The sequence below is a fragment of the Triticum aestivum genome, chromosome 3D, assembly GCF_018294505.1.
Source record: "Triticum aestivum cultivar Chinese Spring chromosome 3D, IWGSC CS RefSeq v2.1, whole genome shotgun sequence".
Lineage (NCBI taxonomy): Eukaryota > Viridiplantae > Streptophyta > Magnoliopsida > Poales > Poaceae > Triticum > Triticum aestivum.
This window is the reverse complement of record NC_057802.1, coordinates 577,784,130-577,809,215: the sequence shown is the minus strand read 5'-3', so window position 1 is coordinate 577,809,215 and position 25,086 is coordinate 577,784,130. Positions and strand designations below refer to the sequence as shown.

The following is a 25,086-nucleotide window of genomic DNA, read 5'->3' as shown; positions in this document are numbered from 1 at the left end:
AGATCACGTGCCGGCACAGAGCTGCTGCCATGTGGGTCCTCTGCCCGGTATGGCCCCATGTGTCATCCAGCTAAGACAAACATGAACAACTAAGTTGAGGTCTGATAGATCTCCTGGTCTCATCGTGCGTGATTTCGCTTTCACTGGAGGATCATTTCCACGCAGAAGTTGCTACAGACAGCAGAGGACCTGACCAGATGATTTCTGGAACGTGTGGTGACAAATCGGAATACCTCACAACAACGCCCACTAATTTACACCCGAATGTGTCCATGTATAACAAACGCTGCACAAACTGAGGCATCGCTAAATAATCTGTCTGACTGAATTTGGCGTGGCTTCAGCCTTACAGCTTCAGTTAGATTTCCGTCGAAACTGCGGCCGAAACCGATTGGCTAGCATCATCGACATCTACAGCACTACAGCACTAATACAGCTGACAGAAAAATAAATGCGTGTAGCTTTGATCATAACAAGAGTACTCTCACGCACCGTTCAAAAAAAAAGAGTAACCATGGATTAACTGAGGGGCAACATAACAAAACACTGCTATGATAATCGGTCTATGAGATCATCGTCTTTGTATGCGTCACTTCATACAATTTCGTTGCACGGTAACAAAAGAAAACATCAACATATGATTTGCTCCCCTGTATAAAGTTAGAAGAGTCGGTTGATTTGCTTCATCTCGTTGCAGGACGGAGACGGATCAAACGGCACGGCAAAGCAGTGTGCTTGACAATATTGGCTGGAGAAGAAGCGGAGGCCTGCGCGATCAAAGTACATTTCGACGACATTTGGTAGCTCATGCTGCCTGCAATGCCATGTTGAAGGACATACATGTGAGTGTCCCAGCTAAATGTTACAGAAGAGGAAAACGTACTTCATCCAACTACAGAAAAGGGCACACATATCTATACTAGTACTACTAGTGGATTGCTTGCTAATGTAATGTGGAGCACTTTATATGTGATCTTATGGCAAGTAGAAGTAACAATTGATGCTATGTATTTATGCACCATAAGTAACCAAGGAGAAATCCACATTGCAGATTTGTTGGAACTTCAGATAGGCGCGTGCATATACTGCTAGTAAAATACATGCAGATGTGGATCGTGCAAGCACAGGCACACAAATGGTTCAGTCGAATGTTCCGAACAGAAAATAAAAAACACAGGTTTCACCCAATAGAAACACATATTACTTAGTGGATTGCTCACTAATCTGAATTACTTCACATATGTAATCTTGTACCTTTGCAGCATAAGTAGTTCATAATACTGTACAATATTTTGGCTTTAGGGGCCAGATCGATTGACCTAGCTAGCCAAACAAAATATTGGAATCAAGAATAGGTCAATGCTGCTAGCATAATACCTGCTGAGTGGAAGATTTGGTGAATCCACTTAGCTGAGAAGGTGAAGCCAAGGTGCTTAAGCCTCGGTGCAGCTCCTCGTGGAAACATAGATGACACTGCACCAATACAAAGGAAGTGACACTCTGTCGCACACGGGAATAACGCAACAGAGGAAAGGGCGGACATTTCCACCACTCGCTCTTCATAGAACTTAGAAACATCCATTATCTCAAGAACACAAAGAGCAGGAAGCATCCCAATAAGTTGTATGACCTCCGATCGCACTTCAGCCACCTTTATATCCAGATAGGTGAGGAGAGAAAGCGATGAAGGATTGATCCATGACGGCAGTGTCTTGAACCAACTGAATGGCATTGGGAAAGCCAATCTACGGAGTTGTAGAGGAGGGACCCAGTCTTCGCTCAGGATATTGATGTCTCCACCACGGACAAATATATCTAGACTGTCCAGTTTGTACAGATTACTAAGAGATTCCTTCAAAGCTTTTCCCAGGCTCTCATCATCATCACAGTGAAATTGGAGCACCCGAAGCTTGGTCAGATGGCCCAATTCTTTCACAGCATTGAGGTCCATGTCATACAGCAACACTGTCCCTAGTACTTCTAGGGAAGCTAGGTTATCTATCCCAGACGGCAGCTTCATATGCAAATCAACATACAGGCACATTAGACGTCTTAGCTGAACAACACTTGACGGCAAAACTTTTATCTTAGTACCTCTTAAGTCCAAGGTAAGCAAAAATTGTAGCTTCTTGATTTCAGTAGGAAGGTCCTCAACATGAGTATATCTTAGCCCTAAGTACCTCAAATGTACAAGATTCCTCACATATCCAATATCTGAGATATCACAACCTTCCAAATCCAACACACGAAGAACTTGAAAACTTGATATATCTGACACTTTTCCGACAACATTATTGATGAAAACAGTAAGAGATCTCATCTGTGTCATCCTAGTGATATCGACGTCTATCTGGCTATTTTGGATGGATAATCTGCGAACCTTGCTTTCCAAATTAGGCATTTTTCTTCCGGTGCCATCCAATATTGTTACAAAGTTTTCTTCAGTTGACAGTGAGCATAGGATATCAAGCACCATGTCATGTACACGACACGCTTGTTTATCTTCTCCATCATCAATACCAATTGGCTGTATCATACTTCTATTTACTAGCTCATTGAAGTACTTCTTACCGAGCTCATATAAGTCAGTTTCTTGTTTTTCGCTATAAACAAAACCTTCTGAAATCCATCTCCATATTAGCTTGATTTTCATAATCTTATAATCTTCTGGGAAGATGCTAAGATATAACAAACAAGGTTTTAGATACGAAGGTAGATCATAATAACTATATAATAATATCTTTTTCATCTGCTCCAAACTGCGATCTTCTGTAAGTCCATGACCAATGGAATTGAGCAAAGCATACCATTGCTCCTTTGGCTTTATCTGGTGATTATTAGCAAGGAGACTTGCTATAGTAATAATAGCTAATGGTATGCCGCCACATTTCTTCAAAATATCTTTGGATACTTGCACCAATTCTTGAGGACACCCTTTGTCTTGAGAAAATACTATTTTACAGAAGAGTGTTCTTGACACATCGTCAGAAAGAGGTTTCATTCTGTAAACATCATCTCTAGATGAGCAGCATGCTTCAGAGACAGTAACGATGCGGGTGGTCGTGATTAGTCGGCTTCCCAAACTCTTCTTGGAGAAAGCGCAATTAATGAATTCCCACACTTTTTCATCCCATATATCATCAATTACGATGATGTACCTTTAAGAATACATTTTGGAATCGGTTATAAAATCAATACAATGAAGATATACTACCTCTGTATCATAATATAAGACATTTTGGCAGTTTAATTTGAACTACAAAAACGTCTTATATTGTGGTACGGATGAGTATTTTATTAGTAGATTAAATTAATAAAACATATTTATAATTCATGAACTAGCATATTATGAAACCTAGTTTTCAGCACACAAAAAACTCGTGTGCAATTATAGCTGTCGCCAGCAACGTGCAATTGTACTACAATTGATCGTTGACTTAGGCATACAAATTTCTTAGTTGATTAATACATGCACTCCCTTATCATTGAAAGATGGGTCATCGTAGCAACTACATGAATTTACATGAAAAAAATTAAACATTAAATCTACAATATGCTATCAAGATGCTTGTGTGCTAGTCTTTTATTTTACTAGAAAAAACGACAATCAATCTGCAAAAGGAAAGAAAACACATGTACCTCTTGCAACTAAGGAATTCGATGAGTTCATCGATCAGATGCTTTTCTTCCCATTCTTCATTACGAATTTGTGCATACTTGTTCTTGTCAAGTTCATAGAGAATATTCTTGAAAACTTTCTTCATGTCAGGATTCTGAGAAATCGAGGCAAAAGCACCACAATCAAATTGCACTTTGATCTTGTCATATACTGCTTTGGCAAGAGTTGTCTTTCCTAATCCACCAAATCCAACAATAGAGATTGTCTTCAACGGGTGCTTCAACCAATCATCGCCTTCAATCAACTTGGTGATCAACTCATCTCGTGATTCTTCAATACCAACGAGCTCTGCCGCATCCGTGTACAAGGCTAGTATGCGAGGGTCAACACTAGGACCAACGCTAGTGTCCCGCATCTCTTGGTCATACCTTTGGCGTAGCTCGGCCAACTGCTTAGCTTGATGAACCGCTTCCTCTAGAGCATTAGAGATCCAATGAAGAGTCTTACCATTCTTGAATAATTTGATTGTCTTCTTGAGTACCTTCTTGACTCTATTCCTTGGGTTGGTAGGCTCACCACCATCCTCCACACGCACCATGAAAGCATCAACTATGTCCTCCATTTTGTAGGACAAATCTTTCAGTTTTCCTGCCCAAATCTTGACCCCCTCGTCAAGCTGTTGTGGCGGCACTTTTGCCACCTTATGGAGGGCGGCATGCATCAGCGTGAGCTCTGTCACAAGAGACTCAATGCCTTTTCTCACGCGTTTCTCCAGGGTGAACTCGCCAACGAGGAGCGCACCGAGCTTGGGGAGGAGAGGGCCGATAGCCCCCACAACAATCTCCATGGCAAACTCGATCCCTCTTGCTACACACTGTTGCGGGCGTGTTTTGGGTCGAAAGAAGCTAAGTGGACGAGCTCTGTGATTACAAAGAAAGGTGTTGTGGCAATGTTCGTGTTGCTGTCCTAAAATGAGAAGCTATGTTTGTAGTGCATGCTCTTAATTTATCAGGCGAATAGCAAATCGACATGGCTGATCATGTGCACAGGCTCACTACCTTGTGGGCCTCTACAGGTCTGGGTCCCATGTAGTACTCCCTCCATCCGAGTTTATTAGGTCCCTTTTTATTTTGTGCCAAAGTTTGATCATGAATTTAACTAATAAAATGTAAACTATATGTCACAAAAATTGTGTCATAGAAAGCCTCTTTCAAATACAAATTCAACAATATACTTTTTATAGCATATATTTTATACATTTTTAGTCAAATATATGGTCAAAGTTGGACAAAAATACAATGGGGTCTAATAAACCCGGACGGAGGTAATACTAGCTAACAGTGCCAGTCTAGCTTTCCTGTCAAGGAATCAGATCCGATCCTGAGGCCAGCCAAAATGGCCTAGAGATGCCGCTTGGACTGTCATGCCAGAGTCAAATTACATTGCGGCACCAATCTCCGTGTGCTGACTTTGCGAACGCGTTGCAACACTCTAGTAATTAATACCCGGCCATGTAGGTGTCTCTAAGCGTATGGCCCCGTCCTTTGGTGCTTGCCAATGGTCGTCTGACCTCTGAACGCTTGCGCCGATGCGATTGATGCCTTTGAGCAGATGCATTAGTTTAGTTAGACATCTTAGTTTGTATTATCTAGAGACAAGCAGGCACGTTTGGTTGGATTAATCAACTTCCGCACCACGCACCTCCTTGCGTAGGTGGTGGACCAAGTTGATCACACGTAGCTAATTTTAAGAATGGTGGTTGATATAGACTCCACAACGACAATGTGGCTGCGAACTTCTCAGACTATTTCCTCGTGATGGTTGATTGAAAGGATAAGGGTGGTTACAAAATATATTTGGCGCACCGGGGCCGGTGATGCGCTTTTGGACAAACATATGCCATTATAAACTGATGAAGCTCTGACGAGATGATTTAAACAATGGTGCAGTTGTGCTCGTTTCCTACCGTCATGGGGTGGCACGCTTGTGCATACAATCAACTGGAGGAGGGCACGGTTGGTGGGAAGAAATTTGACAACGTCAACACAATATGCTATTATCGCACCACAAAATTTCCATTCTTCAAGTTTTCCAATGAATAAATAAAATAGGCAAATTGGGTTGTGAAAATCTCTACTCCTAATGGACGACTTGGTGAATAGTCCGCGCGGTTAATTTTCGCTGGTTTATTTTCGTCATACTCCCACCACCGTTTTTTTTTCGTCATCGCACCACCTCTGCCTTACTCGATCGAAAAAAACCGGTGCAAACAAAACCCCTGGGATCGATCCCTCGTTCACACAGCTAATCGATCTCCGCCGCCGCCCGACACAGCAGATCGATCTCCGCCGCCGCCCGATCGCACGCCCGAACCACCCCTACCCCATCGGCCCCGTCGGATCTCGCCGCTGGCGGACGACTCGAGAAGACCCCGCCGGATCTCGCCCTCGTCGTCAGTTCTGGATCGCCGCCGCCGCCGATCCCCTCCGGAAAACAACGCCGATCCCCTGCTCGCCCACGCACGCTGCCGCGGATGGAGGCCGCCTGCTCGCGATCACCAAACCTGCTGGCGCCGCGCTCCGTAGGTCAGCTCCTCTCATCCCTCACCCTGGGATACCCTGATCTCTCTCTCTCTCTCTCTCTCTCTCTCTCTCTCTCTCTCTCTCTCTCTCGGTGTGTGTGTGTGTGTGTGTGCAAGGGATCTTAATTAATTGTTTGCTTGGAGTTTAGGATCCAAGTACGCCCCTCTCCGTGGTGTTCACTGATTGCTTGGAGCAACAACGTACTGTTGGAGTTGCCGAAGCATTAGGTGATTCGATTGTGTGCGTTTGCTGGATTTGTTTGACGAAGGAAAGATGACGATGAAGGACACACAAAGGAGTGTGAGCGGTGATGGTACCAAGGTTACCGGCAGGTATGCATGCAGGAACTGACTGTACAGTGTTCCTATAATGCTACTGGTTTTAACGTCTGTACTGTGATGCTACTGGCAGTTTAAATAAATCTGCTATCATTTGGGATGTGAGTTGTCACAACTCGCTGTGCTCTGGTGTTCAGCTCAGAATTTCTTTTGGGAATGATTCCTCTGAATAGACTACTTATGCTTGACATTTTACTTTTGTTATTTCTATTTGTAACTCAATTTCGGTATCCTCTCAAATTGACAATACTTTTTCTGGATATGGTAGTTGAGAATAGTTATGGTATATAGCGGAGTTAGCCCATCCTCACCAATGACTCTTCCTCAGGGATTTGCTGAACTAGAGTTAGTAATGGGGGTATTGCAGACTGTTTAGAATTATGGGGGTATTGCAGACTTTAGAAACTGAATTAAATTTTTGTGCAATTGAAAAAGGTGTATACAACTTGAATTTATTAGGTATTATAGGAGAGATATGAAATTTTAAAATTGTTAGCCAGATTTGTGTGTTGTTTTGGGTAGTATTCAGTTTTGTTCCATCTTAGAGGCCAATAATGCACATGTGATATTATCTACATAATTCAGTTTATACGGCTTCCCATATTCCAATGGTTGTATTTTGCTAAATTGCCATCTACTTACTGGAATTCTCACAAATAGAAGTGCAGTCAGAAGGTAAAAAGGATGGTATGGTATGTCTCCATTCACATGGTACTGAACTGTTAGTGATTCTTTGTGTTATTCTGCAGACTTGAACTTAGTTTCTATGGTTTTCTTTTTTGTTCATAGACGAGAGTATAGTCTGAAGGGAAAAATTGGTATGCTCTGAAGGGTGTGCAAGAACAGTGAGATTTATATTACTGAATGTATTGTTAACAATTTGTTATTTTGCAGACTTGCTCTCAGTTTTTATTCTTGGCAGGTGATTCTTCATGATAGTTTTTTGTAGAGGAACATTTTTGGTAAGCGTATTGTAATATTGACTCCCACCTTTTTATTTACATGTAAAGATGACCAATTGGTAATTTTAAAATTTAAATGTAAATTTAACTTATTTTGTGAAATAACATCATGTCGTTCAGATAATTTGATTTCCCTCTATGATATTCTTTGGCTTTAGTATATCTCAGGACAAAGTTGTCAGAAGTTCTATGGTTCATAACCAAAACATAATCTCCTTTTTGTTATTTGATTTGCATCATGATGTGTGCCCATATGTTCCCCTGTTGCTTAAAAAAATCAACTTCCGGTGCAACACACGTGCATATACCTATCATGACAAATAAACCTCACGATGAAAGCATTTATGTACCTATTTAATTTGTGATGGCAGCGATGGGGCCTGGAACGGTGATCGGTGGTGCTGGTGTCGGCAGTGCGGTACAAGGTCAGGATGCGGGATGGGACGGCCATTCGTGTGAGGCAGTCGGCGGCGAGGGTTTGTGGCATCACGAGGAGCGCCCGCGGATTCAAGGTGTTGGCCCCAGACCTCCGACGAGGGAGGAGACGATGTTAGTATTTCCATAGGAAAAAACAAGAGAAGAAGAACAAGAACAACGACGGCAATCTCGGGTTCCAGGTACGATGGAGCCGGCGGCGAAGCGCATGGCGCTCGCAAACATGATAGTGGATGGCGACGATACCCTCAACTGCGGCATCTGCTACCTCCCTCTCAAGCCACTAGTCTTCCAGGTGCGTACACTCGTCGTCCATCCTAGGCCGATCCATTACAAGTTTGTGTACCAATAACACTTGAACATCATTTCTGCTCGGGTGCAGTGTGGCGTCGGTCATACCATATCCTCGCGGTGCCGCGACAAGATGGTGGCAGCAAGGAGGTGCCGTGTGTGTGTCACATCCGGTTGACCGGCGGCTATCGCTGGAACATCGCACTGGAGAGGCTAACAGAGTCCATCCGGGTGCCGTGCGCCAACGCCGCCCACGGCTGCACTGCCACGCCGGCCTACTATGACCACCCCGACCACCTCAAGGCATGCCCTCACGACGCCGTGCTATTGCCCGCAGGCAGACTGCGGTTCCGCTAGCTCCACGGCGGCACTCCTGGACCACTTTGCCGACACGCACGGGTGGCCGTGCATGACCGAGCTTGGGCCTGGGCGTGCGTCGAGGTCCAGCTCTGTGACGGCTTCAACGCACTACCGGAATCGCACCCTATGCCGACGGCCCTGGCCGTCGGCATAGCCATGACTAGCCGTCGGGTCAGGCCTATGCCGACGGCCCCCGTCGGCATAGGGCCGTCGGCAACATATCCGTCGGCGTAGCCAGGATGACCGTCGGCATAGAAAAGCCGTCGGCATACACCCTATGCCGACGATGGCCGTACATCTATGCCGACGGCCTTGGCCGTCGGCAACGTCATCGCCTAACGGCGGCCGCCGTCAAGTGCTGCCCAATGGCTTCTCGCCACGTGGCGAGACGCCGTTCAGCATGGGCGTGTCTATGCCGACGGCTAGGCCGTCGGCTTAGTTTGAAATTATGCCGACGGCTAGGCCGTCGGCATAGACACGCCACGTGTCAGATACTGGGCGCTCCTGGGGCAGGTCTATGCCGACGGCCTGGCCGTCGGCATAGACGTGCCACGTGTCGGCCACTGGGAGCTCACGCCAGGCCTATGCCGACGGCCTAGCCGTCGGCATAGTTTCCACGTGTCGTCCACTGGGAGCTCACGCCAGGCCTATGCCGACGGCCAGGCCGTCGGCATAGATTCTGTCCAGTTTTTTTTCTTTTTTCTGTTTCTTTTCAGCGCAATTCATTTGAATATATAACAAACAGCATATAGAACAAACAGCATATACACAGCATCACACAACAAATTGGCATCGCTAAGAAGCATCGCAAAGCATCACACATATAAGTATCATCACCACAAAGCATATAAGAATCTCACAAACAACAATAAGTATCATCACAAGCATACAAGTATCATAGCATCGAGAACAAGCAAGTATCATAGCATCTAGAAAGTCTTAAGCGCCAGGACGTCGAGCACCACGGAGGTCGTCACCGCCAAGACCGCCGAAGCCTAGGTCATCACTGCTAGCGGCAGCGCTACCGCCAAGACCGCCTCCGTCTCCGTCTCCGTGGATCGAAGTGGTCGGGCTCCGTTTCTCGGGAGTGTTGCGAAGACCACCGCCAACGGTAGATGCACATGTTCTCTGGATGTTGAAAAGATATATTAACGGGATATAAGACTGTGTTGAAAGGCATGACATGCTTTGGGTGAATTGATTGGGGATGAACTAACTGGCGAGGGGCCAGCGTTCTGTGCCACAAACTCCTCAAAGGTCAGCAGCACTGGTTGTGCTGGAGGACCCTCTGCTGATGGCCATTGAGGACACCTGCCGGCCACCATTTCCTGAAAAGCGTGCTGCATCTCGCGATCCCTCTGCTGATGGTATGCATGAAGGCGGTCGTGCCACGCCATGGTCTCCTGGCGTGTGTACTCCATTAGGCCTACAGTATGACATGATGAGACTCATAAAACTACTAAATGCAGAAAATAAAGGGAACAATGAAGATAAAAGGGAAAATACTTACAGTTTGCTGCTCCTGAAAGAGGGACAGTGACGGTGCACTGCTCATGCGCGTGCTCGTGCGCTGGCTCAGGGTCGGGTCGATCCGACGGAGCTGTGTGTAGGAGATAGACGGAGCGATCACAACATCGAGAACCGCCTCCCGACCGTGCTCCTTCGGCCCCATGCCCACCACCACCCTTTCGTCCAGATCCGCCGCAATGGGGTCAGGTGTGTCAGGATGTAACGCCAGATACCCTTCGGAGTAGGCCTTCTTCCTCCCCGCGGTCTTCTTGCCGTAGTACTTGGGCTCGCCAGGCTTGGGGTCCTTCCGCGTATGGGCGATCTCCCACGCCTGCATGTGTGAGAGCGGCCGCTTCAGTTTCTCCTCCTGCACCACCAAACAGAGGTTAGTCATACATAAGAAAGTGATGGTAAATAGAAGAAGAAGAATGTTTAATGGGGTTAGCTAGTCATACATTAACTGCCTTGTGGAGATAGTGGTTTCGGTTTCCCTGAGCATGTACTCCCTCCTTCCCTCGGTTAGCCTTGTTTTTGACTCTCATAGCCGCCCAGGCTCCAGCCTCATCACACCAAAGATCCACCAATGCCGCCCAGGACTCGTCTTTTCCATAACACCAATTTGGACACACCTACATAATAAGCATGTCAACACGAAACGGTGAAATGTACCACAAGGTAATGAAAGCATAATGAAAAATCTTTTATACTTACCGCCAAGAACTCGTCCCTCTCCAAGGTAATGGCCCATCCTCCGCGCTTCTTCCTTGGTCATCTTCACACCAAGATAGTCGTGGTAGTATGTCGAGATGGCCACATAGCGCACCTCGTACTGCATCTGGCGGGCCTTCTTCTTGCATTGGCGTAGCACGATCTGGTCCGCTCTGCCCCTGTGCTCCGGGAGAACTCGATAGAATTTCTACAATCATGCACGAAACAAGAATGGAAGAAGCCATGAGTTAAATCATTCATGAAACTAGAATGGACTTGTGCTTCTGAAGAGAACTCACCCAGAAAGTGGTGATCACGGCCTTGGCATGGGTCCCATGCTCCGCGTGGAGGGCCGCTTCCCAGTGCTCCCAGCTCGTGGCCAAGACCCGATGGTCCGGGTGCCTGACTGGATCCGGACAGTACAACCCCGGCCAGTGTAACTTCAGCAGGACGGTGATGAGGCCGTTGGGAATACGGACCCCTTTAGAATATATCCAGTTGCTGCAAAAGAATGAACTATTAGCATGTGACAAGCAAAATAAATAACAACCGGAATGAGCATGTGACAAGCAAAATAATGAAATTATTATAAAGTGGCACTTACTCTTTCCCCGTGGGCTCAATGAGCCACTTCTGCTCCTCAGTAGCAGGAACCTGCTTTGGTAGCTTTGCGTTACCACGCAGCCACCCCTTGTTGTCAACCCCCTCCCCGCCAGCACCATCATCCCCGCCACCACCCTCCTCCTCGCCTGCCTTCCCCTCCCCAACCTCCTCCTCATCCTCCTCCTCCTCGTCCTCCTCCTCCACCTCCTCCTCGGCCCCATCCCGAACCTCCTCCTCCTCGCCTGCCTCGTCCTCCTCCTCCTCCTCACCAGAGGAGGGTACCTCACTAGAGGATGGCCTCGAAGACAACACCCCTAAGTCGGTGAGGGTGCGCTCTTTCTGGTCGCGACCCCCTGTAGTGGCTCTCCCCCCACCTCGCCCTCTAGGGGCTCTCCCCCTGCCCCCTCCTCCTCTAGGGGCACCTCTCCCTCGACCTCCCTGTGAGGAGTCATCGTCAAGTAGCCGGGGGGGGGGAGGATTACGTGCTCGACCACTCCGACTAGGCAGGCCAACGACCTTGCGTAGGAAACCCACGCCGTCGGCCTTCCCCTTGCCCATGTTCCACGAACCTGCATTGAAAAGAGAATAAGCAATTAGTGAATTAATGAAATGAAGGAAAAGGCATGAAAATAAACACATTAATAAAAAGGCATAAAAGGCATATTCCTAAACTATAGAAAAAAAGACTTGACACGTACATCTGCTAGAAACCATATGAATCATCACTGTTGTAACCTCTTTCTCGGTCCGTCTCATCATCACTATCAATCATATCATCTTCGTTGTCTGACGGAGGTGGAGGCTCTTCCTCGTCGTCAGCGTCTAAGTTTAACTTTTCTAGCATAAGTATGTCATTTTCATTGACAATGGTCTCACCATCATTCCGTGCTTCGTTGTCGTTTGGATCCACATCATCATCACCCAATGGTCTAGCGTCATCGTTTCTAACCACATCATCATCATCAGGTTGCTCTTGATAGAACACTCCCTCGTATGTCATGGGGCTAATGTTGCAGTAATCGTCTTCATTCGGGTTCGGTAGCTTACCATGTGGCGACACATTGAACACAACTTCCCAACCCTTTAGGTACTCTTTCTGGCATGGGTAAGGCAGATAATATACTTGTGTAGCTTGGGTAGCCGCAATGAAGAGATCGGCTCCGGCATAGACGGTTGATGGTTTAACTTCGACCAAACCAATGGAAGGCGTATGTTTTACCCCCTCCCGCGGATCGAACCATCGACATTTGAACACAGGCAGACTTAGGGTCTCGCGCCCCTGGTGGAATTTAATCTCGTATCTATTTTGTACCCTTCCGTAGTAGTCTACTGAATTTTGACCGGGGGTGTACACTCCGGTATTTATAGTTTTGGGATCAGGCCGGCTGTTCTGGTGATCCTCTGTATGGAAGCGATACCCATTCACATCATACTTTTTACATGTCATGACGGCAGGGTCAAAACCCATGGAAACCCATCTCAATTCATCATCCATATATATGTTCGGATCTTTTCCCTACAAGTATAATTGAAATTGTTGCGTGCATTAGTTAACTAATAAATGTTGAACTAGGTATTTAATAGGGGAGTGTGGACAATTACTTTCTCCATGAACCAAGCAACAAAATTTTTACGTCCAGGGTTTCCATGACGGAGAAGAGTAAGTGCCTCCGCCTCAGTAGGAGGATTCATTCCCGTCCATTCCTCTTGAACGAAATCACTAAAAAAAGAAAACCGGTGTTAAACCGGGACTAAGTGAACATAAAACATGATGATGTGGAAGACATAAAGGAATGGTGTAGTGGTATTACCTCATCCACACTTCCTCAACTTCCCTGATGTTGTGCAAGATATAGAACATGAGGTCCTCCCACTCTTGTCGTGGCATGTTATAAGGTTTCGAGGCCACAGCCCTCCCACCTTGCGCGTTGAATAGATAGAGCTTGGGTTGATAATTCGGCTCTTCTATATTGTATCGAGGCACCTTGTTATGCAGATGGGGAACGTGGTCTGGATAGTATGATGTCCTGAGGTCTGACACCTCCTCTAGGATAACTGCCTCAGCTATGGAAGCTTCAATCTTAGCTTTGTTTCCACATTTCTGTCGGAGATGCTTGTTCTGTCTCTCAGGACCTTTGACTAGTTGCCTGTTTATCTTACAGATAACCCTTTTGGTAATTAAGCCTCTTATGGACTGACCTACCACAACCGGGTGGATAGGTCCACTGCTCAAAGCCCGTCCGTGCAAAGTCAAAGGGCTAGATCCCGTGGTCAAACGCTACAGGGTTAGGCGGGACGGGGGCCCTGGGGGGTAGCAATGCCACCCGAGCGTCGCACCGGGCCCTCATACATGCGGGGTGGTGTGGTGGCATGTCCCAAGAGGCGGCACGCGTCTCCGGGGTGTGCCCCCCCTCACGGACGGCGCCGCCGCCGGCACCTGGAGGGGGGAAACGGGCGCGTCGGGTCTTCACGGAGGGGATCTTGCCGTGGGTCTGGCCCGGATGTTGCTCCAAAGTGTTCTTATGGACTGACCTAACACAACCGGGTGGATAGGTCCACTGCTCAAAGCCCGTCCGTGCAAAGTCAAATGGCTAGATCCCGTGGTCAAACGCTACAGGGTTAGGCGGGACGGGGGCCCTGGGGGGTAGCAATGCCACCCGAGCGTCGCACCGGGCCCTCATACATGCGGGGCACGCGTCTCCGGGGTGTGCCCCCCCTCACGGACGGCGCCGCCGCCGGCACCTGGAGGGGGAAACGGACGCGTCGGGTCTACACGGAGGGGATCTTGCCGTGGGTCTGGCCCGGATGTTGCTCCAAAGTGTTCTTATGGACTGACCTACCACAACCGGGTGGATAGGTCCACTGCTCAAAGCCCGTCCGTGCAAAGTCAAAGGGCTAGATCCCGTGGTCGCTACAGGGTTAGGCGGGACGGGGGCCCTGGGGGGTAGCAATGCCACCCGAGCGTCGCACCGGGCCCTCATACATGCGGGGTGGTGTGGTGGCATGTCCGAAGAGGCGGCACGCGTCTCCGGGGTGTGCCCCCATCCAAGTGACGGCGGCACTGCCTTGCGTGCAGGGGGGCACACCGCGGAGCCCCAAGACGGGCGTCTACGCATGCCTGAACACTTTCACATATGCATCGGGACCCGTGCGATGTTTCGGTGACATAGCTACACCCCGAATCCCCCTACCAACTAGAATTCCCTCCGTGTCGATCGTTTCCCCCCTCTGTGACACGGCGATAGCGACGTTCGTAACGGGGGGCAATCGATATACAATCAGGGTATGTTTTTTTAGATAAGGCATAATTATCTTATGCAAAAACAAAAACTAAAATAAAGTAAAAATGAGAAAATAAAGTAAAAATAAAAAAATTGTATGCCGACGGCGAGGCCGTCGGCATACCTGTGCACACACGGAGGTGCAGTCCCACGGATCGATGACGTGGCATGGCGCACGGATCGATGACGTGGCAGAGGGGCCTATGCCGACGGCTATACCGTAGGCATATATTTGCCATAGGTTGTATAAAGCGAAATTTAAAATAAAACTAAAAAAATGTATGCCGACGGCTAGGCCGTCGGCATATCTTTGCACACACGGAGGTGCAGTCCCACGGATCGATGACGTGGCATAGCACACTGATCGATGACGTGGCAGAGGGGTATGGGCCAGGTCTATGCCGACGGCTATAGGGCTGGCACGGGTATGCCGACGGCCGCCGTTACCACCCGTCGGCGTAGGCTCAACGTCGTCAAACGGTCAGCGCTGACGGCAAGGGCTATGCCGACGGCCGCTCTTATGCCGACGGGCCCCATAGGCGTACCTCGAGTGGTCCCGACGGCCTCGTATATGCCGACGGCCCCGTCGGCATATATGTATTTATGCCGACGGCTTTTCTACGCCTACGGCCTGCCCTTGGCCGTCGGCATAGTGGCATTTATGCCGACGGGTGCCGTCGGCATAGATTTGGCCGTCGGCAAACGGAGTTTTTCTGGTAGTGACGTCTTCTCGACCCGTGCCCAATGCCGGCAGTACCTGTTCCTGCTGAACGTGGCGTTGAACGCGTTTGGCCGAGCGGTCTCCGTGCTCTCCCTGCATCCTGGGGCGTTGTCGGCGGCGCCATGTTCTTTGGAGTTCGAGGTAAGATTCAGGTACTGCTGCAACATCAACCACCGTGGCGACACCAGGAAACTACGTTTGAAGTAGGGTGCACTGATCTCTCCGGTGGGTTGTCGATATCCGAGTACTCGTCCGGTTATTCCTGCACAATTACGTCCATCCACATGACATCCGTACTATCATGGCCAGTTTCGGCGTAGTACATGTTTCCTTGGATCTATCATTATGTTGTATTAACGGACTTTCTTTCTTTTTCATATTGTGCAGAACTCAGATTTATGACAAGGACACAAGCAAATTTATAGCATCCGTTGTGATGATACAAGGGAAGTAAGCATAGATGCGCTCAACGTGATGATAGATGGGAGAGCTCGGCCTATGCTGCCAACTGATCTGCAGCGGTGCAGAAGGAGATTTCAAAAGCAGGGCAAGCGAGAGCGACTGTTCTATTGATGGTCAAAGGGAGGGCTTGGCAAGAGAGATTGAGGGAGCTCTACTACCTCGATCTTGGCATAGAACCTGATGGCATCATGCTGATGTGATCAGAGACAAGGTTTGAATTTTATTTATTTTTAGTTTTCCAGATAATGTGGTTCATGCTGATGTGATCAGAGACATTATGATTGATGCTACATCCTCTCTTTGTCCATAGATCTAGGTTTTTACACATCGCTGGTACTTGTTATATTGTTTGGATCTGACTGTTCTGCGTAATCACCAAAATTAACTGTGACCAGGATCCATGCGGGAAACATGCAGTGTACAGAGAAATCAGGTCAGCTACCTTGCCTTTGGAATTTTTGAGAAAGTGAATAGAGGATGTAACAAACCAACCCATGATCTTGCAGCGCTTTCACAGGCTGATAGGAGAAATTTTTGGGTGGGGCCTGCATGTTTGGAGAGAATTGTCGTGTCATAGTGCTAACTAGGAAAATGTTGAGGAGGTCCTGTTGCGTCCCATGTTCAATATAAGGTAAAAGAAATAATAAACTCCTGGTTCTACCAAATGTGTGAACTTAAAATGAAATCACGCGTACTAGGGCATGTACAACGCGGCCGCTTAGCTCGGGCGCCAGGGTTGATTTCCTGGCTATTTTGCCTGGTTCCCGCCCGTGACCAGGATTTGGCCTGGCGCCGATGCCAGGTCTGGCGCCGAACGCTCCAGCTCTTTTGCGTTTATTTTTTTAATCACTAAGCGTCTATAGACCTCTACTAGCGTTGGACAGACGGGGACGCTACGCTTAAGATCCCATTTTCTCCTTTGCTCAAGCGCCTGAATAAGCGCCGCCCATTGAAGATGCCCTGACGCCACTATACTATATTGTACTGTTCTATCAAGAAAAACACCCTCCATTTGGAGGGAATAAATCTCTTACATATACCAATGACACATGTCCAAGCAAGAGCAAGCTATTATTTTTTAAGTACCAAATGCTTTCTCCTCTTTTACAACCGGTTGTGAGAAGATATATTGCTGAACTGAAATTTTTGTATTATTTTTAACATATGTGAACTGGGTGGTCATTTTAGATCTAAGACATTAGTCATATATTTAAACTACAAAATGTAGTTCTATTCTCCAAACAAAGGGGACAAGATATATGTCCATATTACAATTTCTGTAATTTTTGTAAAAAAATGTGAACTGGGCGATCATTTATATCCAAGACATTAGTCATACATATGTTACATTCAAATCAATTTTTGTACTTTGTCAAGGGATATAAATATAAAATATGAAACGTTTAGCCATGTGATCAAAGTAGATTTTGTCCGAACCGATCTAATTCTGGAAATTATCTGTTGTTTGAAATATAAATATTTAAATCAATACGAAATTAAATATTTACATTCATATATTTGGTTAGTATGTGAATCAACTAACCAATCAGCTACCAAAAATTACAGGGGGTGTTAAAAGGGACTCGAAGCATTTTCATGTGTCGATGGCACGAGAGATCCTCCCGATACTCTCCTCAAGGTTGACCCAACTAGATCCTGATGCGCCAGCGGCACGGGTGGTCAGGCCTGAGCAGCGAGCTCTTCTGCCCCCTCCTCATTGGATCGGCGGCCAGGGAGGCCAGATCGTGTGGCACGAGAGAAGGCTCATGTGTGAGGAAGGGGAGCAGCAACATGCGTCGATTGGGGAAGGGAGGAGCAACGGGTGCCACTGAAGGGAGGGGAGCAGCGGCAAGCGCGGAGGGAGGGGAGCACGGGAGCCCCAAGGGAGGCGGAGCAGCGGCAGGTGGCGTGGAGGTTGGAGATCTTGGTGAGGACGGCGCGACGCGAGGTCATGGTGGCATGTGTCGGAGCAGTGGTAGGTGGCGTGTGCAGGTAAATAGCAACATCACTACCTCTTTTATTATGTGCATATTACATTTTGAATATTTCAAGTAACCAGATGGACGTGAACATATACACATAATCCACTTTCCGGTTGAAGCTTATTTTCTTGCATGAGTGGTGAAGAAAATGAGTGACAAGGATGATGAGAATAAAGGGAGTGCAATGTGGTTATTGAAGAAGGGCAAGGAAGAGGAAGACACATGTTAGTCGGGTGAAGTCAGCAGCGATCGCTATCAGTGATGTTATTGGCCAAATAGGTTGTCTAAACATTTTGCTAGGTCTCCCTCAGGGATGATGGTGTAACCTTGTTTCAAGTAGATAAACAGAAGTGGGCTAAAAGAGTGTCATATTACAACAGATCAGTTGGTGTGAAACTAGATGTTGGACTAATACGTAATGTAATGGGCATGAATGCATTCTTTTGAGGATTGGTGGTTGCAGCAGCGCCTGATCATGGTTATAAATCTTTTTGCTGCTAAAAAGACGTTGTCACTTGGAGAAATATATGATAGGGCCTGATTGGAGTTTATCATAACTGGTAAGTATGGATACTTAATTTTCTTATCTTATACAAATTACATAGGATTCCATTTCCTTGCTTGCTTGTGCGTATATTATGGCAACAAAAACACACCGCAGATTTTGCTTTTACTTTTCCATATTAACACTGAAAAGATGACCCACAAAGACACATAAATAACTAGATTAAAGGGTGGACATATAAGTTTGAGACCTGGTTATGGCCGCCGTACTCGGGGAAGGTGCGATGCTGTGATGAGCAGCAGGTTGCATCGTCATGGTGGTCACCCTCAGCTACGATAGAGTGCACACCTTGGCACCGGGAATCGGCCTGGGATGCCGTGGAGGGAAGAGGAGGGGGCGGGCAACGACTTGTCACCAAAATATAACAAACCCTAACAAGTCATTTGTACTAAAACTTGGGATACGACTCACTATAATAAAAAGCATGATGACACTCACTCTGACTAAAAGTGATCACTTGCTTGCATCTAGCAGCTGATCAATGTATATAAGCCATTTATTTTTATTATATGTTCACTTGTAGATCAGAGAGAAAACCCGATGGCTTCGGATGATGCTTTGAAAATGTCGATTGACAAAGTCACAGACGTAACTAACCGAGCGGACTGAAAACTAATCGAAATTTTAGAATTAGAAGGGATGCATAGAAATAATTGTTCTTTACATATACTGTATATTGCATGCGATAATACAGAAGATGTATTTCTGTATATGTTTATTTTGCAGATTATGAGAGAGATGGAGGTGGATTATGTGGACGCCCAAAAAGATCCATTGGCAAGGGTCCTGACGATATCGTTGGAAGGGGATGCAACCAGAAAAAAGAGTTCAAAAGCCCGTAGCAACGCATGTGCCTGAGATTGTGGCACGATTTAGAGGGTTGGCCGGCGGCGGAGGCGGCGACTCGGGTAGGGGGCGATGACCAAAATATTTCAAAAGCCCGTGGCAACGCACGGGCATTATACTAGTAATCAGAAAAGATGGGGGTATGAAAAGTGCAGCCAAACTAGAGGCGAAAACACGCAGAAAGCAAGAACTACTGAATAGGTGAATAGGTGCTCATGACGGGTGTGCACGTCATATTATGTAATGTTATCTTTCAAAACTAAATTTATTTATTTTGATGATTTTGTATTTCCTATTGCTTGCTTACTGTGTACCTTGTCATCCTAAAATCATGCTTATGTACCATCATGGCATGTGGTGTAAACTAACGTCTAACGAGCAGCTACATTAGAAAACTAACAAGTTGCATCATATGGTTTGCTCATGAAATTATTCTTAACTTCAGACACCGACATCAATTCATGGTCACTAACACCCACTGTCTTTCCGAGTATTTTTTGGTGAAATTTGTACCATGACAAGGCGATAAGAAACAAGAAACACAGCAGCTACAGTTAAAAGCGAAATTTCAGAAGATTTTATCAAGTGAACAACCTTTTATCAAGCCTCGAGTAAAACAAGTCTGAACAGGCAAATTAACCAACCAGCAGTTGTCGGCGTTCTGGGAACGGGGGTCCCCAGACTTGTCTGCCTGCGGCCCACGGCGTGGCTGTGCTAGCAAGCCTGTACGGCCCATCTTCATCAACAAGGCATTCAAGACCCTCGCGAGGGGCCAAGCCTCGCGAGGCAGACGACACAAGACCTCTTCAGGAGCAACCTTGCCAGGTTGGCTCGCGAGGGGCGGAGAGATCAAGGCGAGGCAAACCTCACGAGGCTCTCGCGACGTGAGCCATGACGATCGAGATCAGGCGGGCGCCAGACGGGCACCAGCGCGTGCGGCGTCCTTGTTTCCCCTTTGGTGCTAAGGGGGGCAAGCGCAGGCACGGGGTACCGAGGCATCAGGCAAAGGTTTCCATATCAGTGCAACGAGACCAAGACCATGAGGATAGCAAGACGGAGGTCACCATGGAGCCCAAGGAAGCGTCATGACCAGAGCCTTTTGCAGGCGAAGACTGCTTTTGTCAGGATAAGCTGTACTAGTTGTCCCCTTTCGAATTGGCCGTTGTTGGCTCCCTTCACGCTCAATGTTTGGGAGGAGGACCAGGGCCTATATAAGTAGAACTAGCCACCACAAAAGGGATTCTGAGCCGATCCTTAGCCACACACAAGCACAAGAACACCTCAACCTCAGGAGGCTGTTCTTCCCTTTGTACTGTTCATCATCAGCCCAAGAGGCAATCCACCACCACACACTGGAGTAGGGTATTACATCACAATGGTGGCCCGAACCAGTATAAATCTTCGTGTCCTTTGTGTTGCGAGTTCGTCCGCGAGATTTAGCGAATCCAGGGCTTAGATCGGTAGGAAGAAAGATCTTTGCGCGCACCCCAGAGTTCGAACCTTAAGGGTTTTGCCGGAACCCGTGATCCGACATTTGGCGCGCCAGGTAGGGGTGCGCCGTGATTTTCCTTCTGTCGATCTGCGCTTCGTCACCACCGCGCACCGCCCGCATGGCAGGCGTCCCGCTCCCGGCTCCGACGGCAGATGCCGACAACGCGGCCAGGGGGCTCCGAGCCCTGGACCCCGCCCTGCGACAAGTGCAGTGGCCGCCCAAGTTCAAGCCGGAGATGCCGTCGCGCTACGACGGAGCGGCGGACCCGTCAGCTTTCCTGCTGGCATACGAGGAGGCCGTCCTCAAGGCCGGAGGCGACGACAAGGTCATGGCCAACTGGCTTCCCATGGCCCTCGCTGGCGAGCCGCGCTCCTGGCTGCTCAACCTCCCCGGATCCACAGTGGCATCTTGGGAGGAGCTGCGCGGTCTCTTCGCTGCGCGCTACGCGGCCCCGGCGCACCACGCGGTCGTGGCCCTCCTAGGCGGCTCCCAAGCACCGCCCTCAGATCGCCATATCAAGCCATTCCTTCGCCAGGTCGGAGCCGCTTCCAAGCGCTCGGTGGCTCTGCCGGGCTGGGCTGCCCCCGAAGCCGACCTCACCTTCGACTCAGAAGACCACCCCGTCACCACCGTCGGCTTGGGAGTGCTTCCGATGCTCTGCACGCCCACCATCTGCAACGTGGCCGTCACCAAAACCCTCATCGATGGCGGCGCCGGTCTCAATGTGCTCTCCGTAGAGGCCTTCAGCCTTCTTCACGTGCCACTCGAGCGGCTCAGCCTCAGCAAGCCTTTCTCAGGAGTTGGCGGCGGCGCCGCCCACTCCCTGGGGCAGATCCGTCTCCCTGTCACCTTCGGCACGCGCGACAACTACCGCATCGAGCTGGTCGACTTCGACATCGCCAGCATCGGCCTCCCGTACAACGCCATCCTCGGGTACCCAACACTGGCCCAATTCATGGCGGTGACCCATCCAGCCTACAACCTCATGAAGATGCCTGGAAGCAAGGGTGTCCTCACCATCAAGGGGGACACCAAGGAGGCCCTGGCAGCGCTCAAGCTTGCCTTCAAGACCGCCGCGACAGCGCAGCCCGTCGACGCAGGCACCCCCGAGGCCAAGGAAGCCGCGCCAACAAAGAAGAAGCTGCTGTTCACCCAAGACAAGGCGGAAACTAATCAAGTGCCGGTCGATGAGGACGGGACCTCAGGAGCCACCTTTACCATAGGTGCCGGCCTCGACCCAAGCCAAGAGAAAGCATTGGTGAAGTTCTTGCGCGCCAATAAGGATATATTCGCATGGGAGCCCAATCAGCTGGTGGGGGTCCCGAGAGAGGTGATTCAGCATCACTTAAGGGTATGCCCCAACATACGCCCAGTGAAGTGATGTCTACTACACAACCTTCTTCTTGTAGACGTTGTTGGGCCTCCAAGTGCAGAGGTTTGTAGGACAGTAGCAAATTTCCCTCAAGTGGATGACCTAAGGTTTATCAATCCGTGGGAGGCGTAGGATGTAGATGGTCTCTCTCAAGCAACCCTGCAACCAAATAACAAAGAGTCGCTTGTGTCCCCAACACACCCAATACAATGCTAAATTGTATAGGTGCACTAGTTCGGCGAAGAGATGGTGATACAAGTATAATATGGATGGTAGATATAGGTTTTTGTAATCTGAAAATATAAAAACAGCAAGGTAACTAATGATAAAAGTGAGCACAAACGGTATTGCAATTCTAGGAAACAAGGCCTAGGGTTCATACTTTCACTAGTGCAAGTTCTCTCAACAATAATAACATAATTGGATCATATAACTATCCCTCAACATGCAACAAAGAGTCACTCCAAAGTCACTAATAGCGGAGAACAAACGAAGAGATTATGGTAGGGTACGAAACTGTCACATCCCTAGTTAGTTCATGCATTAGAGTGTTGCATCATGTCTACATTTCACAGAAACCTGAAATGGGGATGTCAGAAACCCCCAGCACCCCCCCTGGAACAACTAGGGTTTACTAAAATTCTTTTCAATGAACCTGAAATGCCCTCCATAAATGTTCACCACCTTTGGTCTTGGCTAAAACCTCTGCCAAAAATGGTTTCATATTTTTGGAGGCCATCTTGGATTTTTGCACAAGCCATAAGTATTTGCATTTGGGCATTTTAAATGCTATAAATATTTTCAAATGTCCAAATAATCTTGAAGGTATTTTTAGGCTGTTGGGAATAATCTCAAAGGTGCCCCAGAATATTTTCAGGATTTTTCCAAATGAAATAGTATTTTTACTATTTCAAAACACAGTACAGAAATAAATAAAAAGAGAAAGGAAACAGAAGGCAGAGAACTCACCTGGCAGCCCACCTGGCGGCCCAGCACTGTGCTGGCCCGCGCCAGTCAGCTGCCTGCTCTCGCCAGAGCAGGCAGAGAGGTGACGCCGGCGAGCGCGAGCTCGCCACAGCGCCACCTGCTTGCCGCCCTCGCCGCGGATGAGTTGGCCGACCTCCCTCGACGCGCCCCGAGCCCCTGGACATCGCCATTCTTCCCCGTCGCCTCTCCCTCGCCTTCTCCCCACCATGGCCGACGCCGCCGCAGCCACTCCACCGGAGTAACCGCGCCCACCGTCGACCTCGTGCCATTCCACCGTGTCCTACAGCACCTCCGTCGCCCACTCCTTCGAGCAAGCCGAGCCCCGAGCGCCCGGTTGCCCCGAAGCTCCGTCACCGACCTCGCCTTCGCCGCTCACCGTCGGAGATCCCCTCCGCCGTCGCCACCGCTACAGCTCGTCTCCGACCTCGCCGCCTGCTCCGTCGCAACCGCCGTGAGCATGGCCACCTTCCCATCCTCTCCTCTCTCTCTCTCTCGAGCTCTGTAGCCACCGCACGAAGCTCACCCGAACGCGCCGCCGCACGAGCTCGTCGCCGACGAGGCTCCGGCCATCCAACGGCCACACCACCGTAGCCATTAGCTTCACCGCAACGCCAGGAACCTGTAGCACCCTCGTACGTTCCTCGCCGTGCTCTCCAGCTACGGTTTCAACCACGCCCGTACCCCGGCAGCCGCACGGCTCGTCGCCGGCGTCGATTCCGGCGACCCCGAGCTCCACTACCACCACCAGTCGACGCGGTACGCCCCCAGCTACACGTAGGTGCTCTCCGCCGTCCTTTTGGTCGCCGGAGGAGCAAACCCGCACTCCACCGCCGCGTCTGGACGTCGCCGGCGGCTAAACGCCGGCGAGTCAGCGTGGTTTGACCATGGTTTGACCCCCCAGGGTCACTGACAAGTGGGGCCCGCCTGCTAAATAAATCTGGGTTAGAGTTAAAACTAATCCTAATTAACTAATTACCTAACAGTGACACTGACACAGGGGACCCACACGTCAGGTTTGACCTGGACGACCCCGTTGACTTGCTGACGTCACACTGACGTCAGGCTGACGCAGTAAAGCATTTACTGGAATTATTCTTATATTGGAAATTCCAGAAATTATCACAAACTTCAAAAAATCATAGAAAATAATCTATAGCTCAGAATGAAAAGATTTATATATGAAAAATGATCAGAAAAATCCATTCTATCCATCTGTACTGGTTTCATGCATGATTAAGCAAGTTAACCTACTGTTTTATACAGAACAAGATAAAGCACTAATATGGGCCATTTATGAACTTGGAATTTGAATCTTTGATTCAAATTAGTCCAAACCCTTCTGGCCTTAGTTGCATTAGCCCAATACATCCATTTTGCCATGTCTCATGCATGCATCATATTGTTGCACTTGCTTGGTGTTGATTGTGCTTCGATGTGTTCATTGTGGTAGGTCCTGCCTCCGAGGATATTCACGAGTATCCAACTGAAGGGCAGTATCCCACCACCACTCTGTCAGGCAAGCAACCCATTGATCATTTCGATACAAACCCATCTTCTCGCTTCTGCTCTCGTTTACTGCATTAAGACAACGCGATTCAAACTGCTGTGTGTTGCGGTAGTTGAACCCACTTTCCTTTGCATGACCTGTCATTGCCACAGTAACTAGATGAAACCCACTAGCATGTGTAGGAGTTGATTGAGCCATGTTGTGTTCCTACAATGCTATGCTTGCTATGCTTAGAGTTGTGTCAGGTCTGGCTCATCAGGGTGATGAACTAGAGTGAAAGTGTGTGTCGGTAAAGAGAGTGAAGTGTTGAATACGATTTGGTAAAGGTATCGATGGGAGGCCATGTAGGAGTACATGGTGGGTTGTTTCATTGAGACCGTCCCTAAGAACTGAGATCTGTATGCGTGATTTAAGATTCAGCTACTACCACACATTGGGCCCGAAACCAATGGACCCCCTCGGCT

At 48.4% G+C, this 25,086-nt stretch overlaps 1 protein-coding gene and 1 long non-coding RNA gene across 3 annotated transcripts; one reads left to right on the top strand and one right to left on the bottom strand.

The window, feature by feature from the left end:
• Positions 1 to 162: 162 nt before the first annotated feature.
• On the bottom strand, positions 163 to 4,569 carry LOC123080621 (disease resistance protein RGA5). The gene is made up of 3 exons (XM_044503553.1): positions 3,640 to 4,569; positions 1,378 to 3,158; positions 163 to 814 (listed from the first exon to the last, which is right to left on the bottom strand). The coding sequence occupies exons 1-3, from the start codon at positions 4,464 to 4,466 to the stop codon at positions 684 to 686; spliced, it is 2,739 nt and encodes a 912-aa protein (XP_044359488.1). The 5' UTR covers positions 4,467 to 4,569; the 3' UTR covers positions 163 to 683.
• Positions 4,570 to 16,084: 11,515 nt separating this feature from the next.
• Positions 16,085 to 18,404, top strand: LOC123075582 (uncharacterized). Of its 2 annotated transcripts, XR_006436167.1 has the most exons (3): positions 16,085 to 16,304; positions 16,378 to 16,502; positions 17,438 to 18,404. It is a non-coding gene; the product is annotated as an uncharacterized lncRNA (long non-coding RNA). The 2 variants fall into 2 exon arrangements; XR_006436168.1 differs by lacking the exon at positions 16,378 to 16,502.
• The last annotated feature ends 6,682 nt before the right edge of the window (positions 18,405 to 25,086 follow it).

Bases quoted from the DNA above. Each gene is read 5' to 3' on its own strand.
- LOC123080621 (XM_044503553.1), bottom strand. From the start codon at position 4,466: ATGGAGATTGTTGTGGGGGCTATCGGCCCTCTCCTCCCCAAGCTCGGT. The intron at 3,159-3,639 runs GTACATGTGTTT...GTATTCTTAAAG, and splicing joins GAATTCCTTAGTTGCAAGAG to GTACATCATCGTAATTGATG. The intron at 815-1,377 runs GTATTATGCTAG...ATGGCATTGCAG, and splicing joins CCAAATCTTCCACTCAGCAG to GCAGCATGAGCTACCAAATG.